Source organism: Nerophis ophidion, linkage group LG17, assembly GCF_033978795.1.
Source record: "Nerophis ophidion isolate RoL-2023_Sa linkage group LG17, RoL_Noph_v1.0, whole genome shotgun sequence".
Classification (NCBI taxonomy): Eukaryota; Metazoa; Chordata; class Actinopteri; order Syngnathiformes; family Syngnathidae; genus Nerophis; species Nerophis ophidion.
Window position 1 is genome coordinate 39,041,682 of NC_084627.1, and position 12,287 is coordinate 39,053,968.

At 41.2% G+C, this 12,287-nt stretch overlaps 1 protein-coding gene across 1 annotated transcript in view; it reads right to left on the reverse strand.

Moving 5' to 3' along the window:
- The window catches only part of LOC133536415 (voltage-dependent N-type calcium channel subunit alpha-1B-like), a 446,201-nt gene that overhangs the window by 208,431 nt on the left and 225,483 nt on the right, over positions 1 to 12,287 (reverse strand). Inside the window, exon 15 of the mRNA XM_061876915.1 lies at positions 1,201 to 1,273. Within this exon, the coding sequence (XP_061732899.1) occupies positions 1,201 to 1,273 (73 nt within the window). The remainder of the gene's footprint in view (positions 1 to 1,200; positions 1,274 to 12,287) is intronic.

The window sequence follows — 12,287 nt, forward strand, 5'->3', positions numbered from 1 at the left end:
CAACATCTACGGTCCATAATATCATCAAAAGGTTTAGAGCATCTGGAGAAATCCCTCCACGTAAGCGGCATGGCCGGAAACCAACATTAAATGATCCCTCAGACGCCACTGTATCAAAAACCAACATCAATCTCTAAAGGATATCACCACATGGGCTCAGGAACACTTCAGAAAACCACTGTCACTAAATACAGTTTGTCGCTACATCTGTAAGTGAAAGTTAAAGCTCTACTATGCAAAGCGAAAGCCACTTATCAACAACATCCAGAAACGCCGCCGGCTTCTCTGGGCCTGAGATCATCTAAGATGGACTGATGCAAAATGGAAAAGTGTTTTGTGGTCTGACGAGTCCACATTTCAAATTGTTTTTGGAAATATTCGACATCGTGTCATCCGGACCAATGGGGAAGCGAACCATCCAGACTGTAATCGAGGCAAAGTTCAAAAGCCAGCATCTGTGATGGTATGGGGGTGCATTAATGCCCAAGGCATGGGTAACTTACACATCTGTGAAGGCAGCATTAATGCTGAAAGGTACATACAGGTTTTGGAACAACATATGCTGCCATCTAAGCGCCGTCTTTTTCATGGACGTCCCTGCTTATTTCAGCAAGACAATGCCAAGCCACATTTAGCACTTGTTACAACAGCGTGGCTTCATAAAAAACGAGTGTGGGTACTTTCCTGGTCCGCCTGCAGTCCAGACCTGTCTCACATCGAAAATGTGTGGCACATTATGAAGCGACTGTAGCTCTACATAAAACAAGAATGGGAAATAATTCCACTTTCAAAGCTTCAACAATTAGTTTCCTCAGTTCCCAAACGTTTTTTGAGTGTTGTTAAAAGAAAAGGTGATGTAACACAGTGGTGAACATGCCCTTTCCCAACTACTTTGGCACGTGTTGCAGCCATGAAATTCGAAGTTAATTATTTTTTGGAAAAAAAAAATAAAGTTTATGAGTTTGGACATCAAATATCTTGTCTTTGTAGTGCATTCAATTGAATATGGGTTGAAAGGGATTTGCAAATCATTGTATTCCGTTTATATTTACATCCAACACAATTTCCCAACTCAAATGGAAACGGGGTTTTGTAATCAACATAACTGATAATATTCTTACAGCTTCCATGAATTTATGATGTTATCCTTTATACAGAAGATTAACCTAAATAGTGTTTGTGGTAATTATGCCACCTTACCTGAAACACGGTAAGGATAGCTGCTGGGAAAGTATCAAAGTTTGTTGTTGGTGTCTCGTCTTCAAAGTTGAACCTGAACGGAAAAATGTTAAAATTAGCATCACTGATAATAAAACAATGTCCATCTTTGCCGTTTATTATGAGAAACAACAAGACAGAAACTGCAGACGTGCACGAGTAGCAGAAATGACAGGCTTGCACCGTTGGTTTTGATCAACTTCCTCAAGAGTTTGACATAATCCGGCTCTGAATGTGGTAAGTGAGCCACAATAAGGTGGAAGCACATAGCAATGATAACCCATTGCCCGGATCATGTTCCGTTTAGTTTTGGACTCCCTCAGTTCCTTTTTACTGCACCCCTGGGTTTGTTTAATTTGCCATGGACACAAATTAGTATCACCTGCCTCTGATAAGTGTCCGGGATAGTCACCTGCAGTCGGGCACTAATCAAAGAGCTATTAATTCACGTTGCTCGCCACACACTGTCTGGCTTCCTTATTTGCAGTATGCAACACGATTGTTTATTCCTGTTTCTCGATTCCTGATTCCTGTGCTAAGTTTTGGCCTTAGCTTCCCGTGTGATCGGCACTCTTTCCTTTTTGTTTGTTTCCTGTCTTTTTGTGTGTCATATGATTTATGAGAAATAACTAATCTCCTATCTGCACGCTTTGTCCGGAGTTTCCCGTCTGCATCCTGGGAGAACAACCCCCGCATAAACATGCGACCCCGACGTGACATGTCCCGGCAAGAAATTTGCGTTCAAAGAACACCGGCTTATTAGTGATTCCCAGAGTCCAGAAAAAGTCTGCGGGCTATAGAGCATTTTGAGATGCTACCTAAGTAGAAGCATTTAAGTCCCAACTTAAAACTCATTTGTATATACTCTAGCCTTTAAATAGACTACCTTTTTGACCAGTTGATCTGCCGTTTCTTTTCTTTTCTCCTCTGCCCCCCCTCTCCCTTGTGGAGGGGGGCGGGGGGGGGACAGGTCCGGTGGCCATGGATGAAGTGCTGGCTGTCCAGAGTCGGGACCCGAGATGGGCTGCTCGCCTGTGCATCGGTTGGGGACATCTCTGCGCTGCTGACCCATCTCCGCTTGGGATGGTCTCCTGCTAGCCCCACTATGGACGGGACTCTCGCTACTATATTGGATCCACAAAGGACTGGACTCTCACCGTTATGTTGGATCCACTATGGACTGGACTTTCACAATATAATGTTAGACCCGCTCGACCTCCAATTGCTTTAGGTCTCCCCTAGAGGAAGGGGGTAGGGGGGGTTGCCCACATATGAGGTCCTCTCCAAGGTTTCTCATAGTCATTGTCACCGACGTCCCACTGGGGTGAGTTTTTCCTTGCCCTTATGTGGGCTCTATACCGCAAATGTCTCTTTGACACACTTGTAATTTAGGGCTATATAAATAAACATTGAATGATTGATGCGTAAAAGTACATACATGGTGGTAACATATGGCAACATTTACCTTTTGGTAAGTATCTTAGTTTTAAAGGGAACTTTTTTGAAATTGTGTCCTTCAATCACAATCTTTGAGTCCGTAATATCGACAAAAGGTTGAGAGTATCTGGAGAAATCACTGCACGTAAGCGATATTACGGACTTTTGATCTCTGCATCAAAAAGCAACATCAGTACGTAAAGAATATCATCACATGGGCTCAAGTACACTTCAGAAAACCACTGTCAGTAACTACAGTTTGTCGCTACATCTGTAAGTGCAAGTTAAAACTCTACTGTTGCTACATCTGTAAGTGCACGTTAAAACTCTACTGTGCAAAGCCAAAGCCATATATCAACAACACCCAGAAACGTCGCCGGCTTCGCTGGGCTTCAGCTTACCCAAGATGGACTGATGCAAAGCGGAAAAGTGTTCTGTGGTCTGACGAGTCCACATTTCAAATTGTTTTTGGAAACTGTGGACGTTGTGTCCTCCGGATCAAAGAGGAAAACAACCATCCTGATTTTTATGGGGCAAAGTTCAAAAGCCAGCATCTGTGATGGTATGGGGGTGCATTAGTGGCCAAGGCATGGGTAACTTACACATCTGTGAAGGCACCATTAATGCTCAAAGGTACATACAGGTTTTGGAGCAACCTATGTTGCCATTCAAGCAACTTTATCATGGACGCCCCTGCTTATTTCAACAAGACAATACCAAGCTACGTGTTACAACTGTGTGGCTTCGTAGTAAAAGAGTGCAGGTACTCGACTGGCCTGCCTGTAGTCCAGACCGGTCTCCCATTGAAAATGTGTGGCGCAATATGAAGCCTAAATGGACTGTTGGAACAAATTGAGTTGTACATCAAGCAACAATGGAAAAGAATTCCAACTGAAAAGCTTAAAAAATATGTTTCCTCAGTTTCCAAACCCTTACGGAGTGTTGTTAAAAGGAAAGGCCATGCAACACAGTGGTAAAAATGCCACTGTGCCATTAAATTGTAAGGTAATGATTATTTGCACAAAAAAAAAAAAAATCTCAGTTAGAACAATAAATATCTTGTCTTTGCAGTTAATTCAATTGAATAAAAGTTGAAAATAACTTGTAAATCATTGTATTCTGTTTTTATTTACGATTTACACAACGTGCCAACTTCACTGGTTTTGGGTTATGTATGAAAAATGCTTTGTTATTAAAAAATAAAATAAAACATGGAATATGCAATAGTTGTCATAATCCATCCGTCTGTCTATCCAATACAACTAATTATTACCTGGTGCCCTCGTCTGTCCTCTCTTTTACAGAATAGCAGTAATTCGAGGTGTTCCCCCTCTGGCCAACATATGAAATAACAAGCGTGTGTAAAAAAATGGAAATGCGCCCCATTTGGCCAAAATGATTAAAAGAAAGAAAAAATATGTATATAGAGATAAACTGTAATAATGAAGATTAAAAACAAAAAACAAACAAAACAAAAAACAAACAAACAAAAAAATCAAAACTAACTAAATTAACTAAAAGCATATTTGTCGATTTTTTTTCTTCTAAAATTGGGAGCAATTCCTCATGTTCTTTCTGCTTCTGTAATATTGCAATATTTTCAATTATTTCTTTTGTACGTAAAATGATTACTTTTTCATGCAAAATGGTGACATTAGTCATATAAAAATCTGACGTTTATCAGAATTTGTATGTTGTTCTTGTAAAATAATGACATTTTTTGAGTTAAATTATGACTCGTCATCATTTTGCCAAGTAAAATTCTGATTGTTATTGTAATGTTGCCCACATTTTAAAGTTTTCTATTGTGACTTTTGTCGAGTGAAATTACGACTAATTTCATAAAATGTACAACATTTTAAGCTTTTCTTGTAAAATTGCGACTGTACAATTTCAACTTTTGTTATAATATTGCAGAAATTTTCAGTTTTTCTTGTACATGTGTGTGTACCCGTCTTTTTTGGGACCACCCTAATTTTGATAGTTTTCCCCACCATTGCTGCAAATGAGACATTCTCTATTAGATGCAATGGTTTTCTGTATTGGGACCATGGTTTCGGGCGTAACTCGTTCACCGGTCCTCATATGTAAGGTACTTTCCCTTGTTGATGTCTCAAGAAGGGTAGAAATACAAGACCACACACACACACACACACACACACACACAGATTCTTGTATTGGTACCTTCTTGAGACCTCCAAAAAATGCCTACCTCTTTAAGATCACCCTTTCTAGATATATAAAGATTTGTATTTACAACATTAATATCATATACATACTATGCAAATATAAAAAAACGCTTGTCTTGAAAAAAATGTTGGAATTTCACAAGAAAAAGCTCACAGTTTGAGTTTGGGTGTACAGTATGTACGTATGTATGTGTTTATGTAGAATATATATGTCTCCCAGTATGTGTGGGAGCCATAGTACGGCCCCAGCCACTTAGAGAGCCCAACCCAAAGCAGCAGGCGCCGTACCCAAGGAACAAGGGACCACTGGAAAAACGTAGGCAGGATACTAGAGATGTCCGATAATATCGGGCTGCCGAATGTTATCAGCCGATAAATGCTTTAAAATGTAATATCGGAAATGATCGGTATCGGTTTCAAAAAGTAAAATTCATTACTTTTTAAAACGCCGCTGTGTACATGGACGTAGGGTGAAGAACAGGGCGCTAATAAACCTTAAAAGGCACTGTCTTTGCTTGCCGGCCCAATAACAAAATATCTATGGCTTTTCACACAAACAAGTGAATGCAAATCATACTTGGTCAACAGCCATACAGGTCACACTGAGGGTGGCCGTATGAAGAACTTTAACACTGTTACAAACATGCGCCACACTGTGAACCCACACCAAACAAGAATGACAAACACATTTCGGGAGAACATCCGCACCGTAACACAACATAAACACAACAGAACAAAAACCCGAAACCCCTTGCAGCACTAGCTCTCCCGGGACGCTACAATATACACCCCCCCCCCGCCCCCGCTAACCCCTACCAAAACCCCACCCCCGCCCACCTCAACCTCTTCATGCTGTCTCAGGGAGAGCATGTCCCAACTGCCAAGCTGCTGTTTTGAAGCATGTTAAAAAAATAATGCACTTTGTGACTTCAATAATAAATATGGCAGTGCCGAGTTAGCATTTTGTTCCATAACTTGAGTTTATTTATTTTGGAAAACCTTGTTACATTGTTTAATGCATCCAGCGGGGCATCACAACGAAATTAGGCATAATACTGTGTTCATTCCACGACTGTATATATCAGTATCGGTTGATATCGGAATTGGTAATTAAAAGTTGGACAATATCGGAATATCGGCAAAAAAGCTATTATCAGACATCTCTATTGAATACAAATAAAACCACAACACATATGATCCGTTGGCCAGATCATATTTTTGAGTTTGTTTGTGCACTTCCTGGTTTGTTCTGTCACCATGGTTGCCTATAAGTTTCACCTGTTCCTTGCTTTTGACGCACACCTGCTTGTTGATTACCATCCTTATTTAAGCCTGCCCTTTCTGTGACTCGTTCTCGCATCCTAGCTTTTGTTATCAAGGACAAGTGACGACGCTGCTCCGTTTCTGGAAAAATCTGTTTTGTACTTGTTAGCTTCCACGCTATTCCTGTGTTTAGTTCCCTAGCTTCCATGCTAGCGCTTATGGTTTGCCTTTTCTGCCTAGCACCAGTGTTTCTGTTCTTAGTCTGTTTTTAAGTTTAAATAAACCAGCATTTCTTACCTTTACGCTGTGTCCCAGCCCGAACTGCATCTTGGAACAACGCACCATCACCACCATGCACAGCAGACGTCACAACAAGGAGTCAATTAAGCCTACCCAACGCTAATATGCCATGGGTGTAACATAAAACTTGGGCCGCAAGGTCAAAAGGGTTAAGAACCCCTGCAATAGTGGAACACCCTGTTTTCAAAGAACCATGGTGACGTTGAGTAACCCAAAGATGTACGCGGAAACACATCAAACACACAAATTGTGAAGCTTTGAATGTCTAAAAAGATAGTACGCCACACATACACATCCCATCCCCCCCCAAACCAACGCCTTCGACGTAAATCCCGTGGGGGGTAATGAATGGATGGTCAGCGCCTAAGAGATGCGGCCTACCAACCATGACCTTGAACTACCTTCCCTCTGTTGCTAGATATCTCCAGATGTATGTTGTAATATTTATATGTGCTTTGCTATGGAGGTTTTTTACCACTCCAGACTGGGCCCCCTTAGGAGCCCAGTCTAGATAGTATTTTTTTACTCATCCTTCCCCAGCGTTTACTTTCACAGTATGATGTGAGACCCGCTCGACATCCATTGCTTTCGGTCCCCTAGAGGGGGGGGGGGGGTGTTGCCCACATCTGAGGTCCTCTCCAAGGTTTCTCATAGTCAGCATTGTCACTGGCGTCCCACTGGATGTGAATTCTCCCTGCCCACTGGGTGTGAGTTTTCCTTGCCCTTTTGTGGGTTCTTCCGAGGATGTCGCAGTCGTAATGATTTGTGCAGTCCTTTGAGACATTTGTGATTTGGGGCTATATAAATAAACATTGATTGATTGATTGATTGATTGATTGATTGATTACCTTTTTCCCAACAGCGTTCTTGTTCTGTAACCCTGTACACTGTTTGTTTGTCTAATCATGAACAGGTTTGTGCTGAAAGCAACGTTTTGTTGTACTTGTGCAATGACAATAAAGACCTATCCTATCCTATCCTATCCTACTGTATTATCAGTAAATGTATCTGTTGTAAGTGGGGGCGTGGCCTGCGGACCTGCAGCGAAGCGCGGTGTGCCAGGACAGGCTTCAAGACCAGCGACAGGTGCGTAGATGGCCCACCTGGGCGTGTTTATCCAATCACCTGTCGCTCTGTAACCCTGGAGGAGCGTGGCATGCCGGTCATTGGTGGTCCGAAGAACCCGTAGGGCACAAGTCTTCCACAGTATCTTTTTCCACATGTGCACTGTACATGCATCACATGAAATAAAGGTGGAAGGTGTGAGTCTTTCTTTCCTAATCCTTGCATCCTTGCAACACAATCCAAACGTTCCTAGTTTTCTCCCCGCCGCTTATCTCCTGAGAACGTCGCCCAGCATTGCCGCGACCAACAGTGAGGATTAGTGGACTGCCAACTGCCTGCAAGTGCCGACCTCTGTTTACTATGATAATAGGGATTAGGAGCGCTCATGCAGATGGCGCCCACCGAGACTTCATTAAATCAATTCTCAAAATATGAGTCATCGGCGCTCACTTCAAATCTTCCAGACAATATCTGCGAGTTTACATAGTAATGTGAACACGTCGCCGCATGAACAAGTCAGCTGGAAGTGACCGAGAATTCCTCACTTACTCAAAAAACGGAATCTAACGTCTATATATACAGAGATTTGTTTACATCGAGGTTCAAGATTATTGGTGAGCAAATGAACGAAAGCATATTTCAGAGGAAAAGAAACGATAAAGTATGTGCATTTATTAAAAAGTTGGGTAACACTTAAGTATGGGGAACACATATTCACCATTAATTAGTTGCTTATTAACATGCAAACTAGTAACATATTGGCTCTTAATTAGTCATTATTAAGTATTTATTAATGCCTTATTCTGCATGGCCTTACTAGACAACCAGTTAGCCATTAACTAAGAGTCTTCCCTCCATAACCTCAGGATTATTGCTTATTAGTACCCCTAACCCTTATTGTTCCCCTAGTGTCAGAATAATTGGATCTAAGTTATCACAAAACTTTGTAATGCCATGAGTTCCCGGCAAAAGTACAAAAGTTGTCTTTGATCCTACCAAGAAGAAGGCTTGCAAAACTCCACTGTGTAGGATGGGAAGCAACATGGAGGTGTTATGTTTCTTTGATGTATTTTAATCCACAGAAAGATTTTGTATTGACTTTGTCTTCTCAATAGCTCTGTTTGTTGTTGCTGTTCTGAGTGTTGCTGGGTTGGGTTTGGTCCCGGAATTGGATTGCATTGTTATGGCAATGCCGTGTACTGTTTTGTTGGATTGAATAAAAAAAATAAAATGAAAAAAGTAACCCTAACCCTAACCTTTATATGTTCCCCTAGTGTGAGAATAATTGTATCTAAGTTATCACAAAACTTTGTATTCCATGAGTTCTCGGGGAAAGGTCAAAAATGTCTTTGATCCTACCAAGAAGAAGGCTTTTATAACTCCACTGTGTACGATGGGAAGCAACATGAATGTGTTATGTTTCTTTGATGTATTGTAATCCACAGAAAGATGTTGTATTGACCCGAGAACTACAAAGCCGAGGGGGAGCAAGGCCCGACTCCCCTCAAGGCGACCTTTTCTTTGAATTGTTTTACGACCTTTTCTTTGAACCGTTTACAACCTTTTCTTTGAACAGTTTTGTGGCCCAAGGCAGCACATGTTTACGACCCCTGTCCCTTAGAAACAGCTGTTGCCATGTAATGTAATTATTAAGTACTTATTAATGCCTTATTCTGCATGGCCCTATTACACAACCAGTAAGCCATGAGCTAAGAGTCTTCCCTCCATAACCTAAGAATTATTGCTTATTAGTAGCCCTAACCCCAACCCTAACCCTTATATGTTCCCCTAGTGTCAGAATAATTGTATTTAAGTTATCACAAAACTTTGTAATGCCATGAGTTCCCGGCAAAAGGACAAAAGTGTCTTTGATCCTACCAAGAAGAAGGCTTTTATAACTCCACTGTGTATGATGGGAAGCAACATGAATGTGTTATGTTTCTTTGATGTATTGTAATCCACAGAAAGATGTTGTATTGACCCGAGAACTACAAAGCCGAGGGGAAGCAAGCCCCGGCTCCCCTCAAGGTGACATTTGCTTTGAACTGCTTTCCAACCTTTTCTTTGAACTGATTACAACCTTTTCTTTGAACAGTTTGTGGCCCAAGGCAGCACCTGTTTAGGACCCCTGTCCCTTAGAAACCGCTGTTGCCATGTAATGTCTTTATTAAGTACTTATTAATGCCTTATTCTGCATGGCCCTATTACACAACCAGTAAGCCATGAGCTAAGAGTCTTCCCTCCATACCCTAAGAATTATTGCTTATTAGTAGCCCTAACCCCAACCCTAACCCTTATATGTTCCTCTAGTGTCAGAATAATTGCATCTAAGTTATCACAAAACTTTGGAATGCCATGAGTTCCCGGCGAAAGGACAGATGTGTCTTTGATCCTACCAAGAAGAAGGCTTTTATAACTCCACTGTGTATGATGGGAAGCAACATGAATGTGTTATGTTTCCTTGATGTATTGTAATCCACAGAAAGATGTTGTGTTGACCCGATAACTACAAAGCCGAGGGGAAGCAAGCCCCGGCTCCCCTCAAGGTGACATTTGCTTTGAACTGTTTTACGACCTTTTCTTTGAACTGATTACGACCTTTTCTTTGAACTGTTTTGTGGCCCAAGGCAGCACCTGTTTAGGACCCCTGTCCCTTAGAAACAGCTAGTGCCATGTAATGTCTTTATTAAGTACTTATTAATGCCTTATTCTGCATGGCCTTATTACACAACCAGTAAGTCATGAGCTAAGAGTCTTCCCTCCATAACCTCAGAATTATTGGTTATTAGTAACCCTAACCCTAACCCTTACATGTCCCCCTAGTGTCAGAATAATTGAATCTAAGTTATCACAAAACTTTGTAATGCCATGAGTTCCCGGCGAAAGGACAAAAGTGTATTTGATCCTACCAAGAAGAAGGCTTTTATAACTCCACTGTGTATGATGGGAAGCAACATGAATGTGTTATGTTTCTTTGATGTATTGTAATCCACAGAAATATGTTGTATTGACCCGAGAACTACAAAACCGAGGGGGAGCAAGGCCCGACTCCCCTCAAGGCGACCTTTTCTTTGAACTGTTTTACGACCTTTTCTTTGAACAGTTTTGTGGCCCAAGGCAGCACCTGTTTACGACCCCTGTCCCTTAGAAACAGCTGTTTTCTTTTAACTGTTTTACGACCTTTTCTTTGAACTGTTTTGTGGCCCAAGGCAGCACCTGTTTACGACCCCTGTCCCTAAGAAACAGCTGTTGCCATGTAATCAGGAGAAGTGTGACGACCGGGTAGCATCGTGATGCGGGGTTTGTTCTCCCAGGAATGCAGGTCGGGCTTCGAACACAGCGTGCAGGTAGAAACAAATGATTTATTTAGAAATAAATCAGAGGGTAACAAAGAAAAACGTGCTAATAGCACTTAAGGAAAAACTAAAGGAGCTAGCGTGGGAGCTAGAAGGTAAAAGGAGCCTAGCGTGGAAGCTTGCAGGTACAGAGCAGGAAACCAACATCGTCATTTTTTGTATTAAACAAACTAGGAAGCCAGACCGAGTGAGGCCAGGGCATGGACTAAATAGCCGTACGATCCGTGCCCGGCAACAGAGGCGCGTCCCGAACATTAATCAGAGGCTGGTGAATGTAATCTGCGTCATGGCAACTGAGACACACAAACTCAAAGGTGCTGAGAACACAAGAGAACCAGAAAACATAAATAGACTATGATCCGGGCAGCGGATCATAACAGAAAGTCCAAATAAAAGAGGAGGCGTACAATCTTTCGTCAGAGTGTGATGGAGACTGTACAGTCCAGACGTCTCTCCTCAATTGAGCCAAATGTAATTCTGTCTCTGTTTAATTCCTTGCATCTTGTCTTGTTGAATATGTTATCAATGTTTGAACCTGACACCTAGTGTCCAAATAACTATAAATGAAGTCTTTGTTACTTTAGTAAGCAATTCATTAATGGTGAATATGTTCCCCATACTAAAGTGTAACCTAAAGTTTTACTTTTAACGGCTACAGGGCAATTTTCTTTAAATCAGCAGTATGTTCATTACATGAAATACACAAAGAACCAGAGACGACGAAACATGACATGTCTTTGCAGTCTTTTCAATTGACAGAAATGTATGTTTTTTCAGCGGTTTGTCCGTCTGTTAGTTACTTAGCAACATAACTAAAAACATTCCGCATAGATTTGGGTGAAATTTTCAGGTCGGGTTGTCACAATACCAGAATTTCGGTCGACGATACCGATGAATTCCAACAATTTCTAATACTTATTTGATTTCATGATAAACATTGAAAAAACTGAACGAATGTATTTTTAAATGCGCTACTTAATCGAACAATTGTTCAAAGTGTCAAATATTTAACATTTCGTCAACATTTTTTTGCATAGAATTGGAATTGTAGTTTTAGCTGCCAAGAGGTAACAATACATTCAAAAAAGGACAGCAAATTTTTTTAAGCTTTTCGGTTGGAATTCTTACCAAACCTGTATCTCCAAAACCTGTATGTACCTTAATGGTGCCTTCACAGATGTGTAAGCTATCCATGCCTTGGGAACTAATACACCCCCATACCATCACAGATGCTGGCTTTTGAACAATCAGGATGGTTCTTTTCCTTTTTGTTCCGTAAGACATGATGTCCACAGTTTCCAAAAACAATGTGAAATGTGGACTTGTTAGACTACAGAACACTTTCACACTTTGCATCAATTCATTTTAGATGAGCTCGGGCCCAGCGAAGCTAGTAGGGTTTCTGGGTGTTGTTGACAAATGGCTTTTGCTTTGCATAGTAGAGTTTTAACTCGCACTT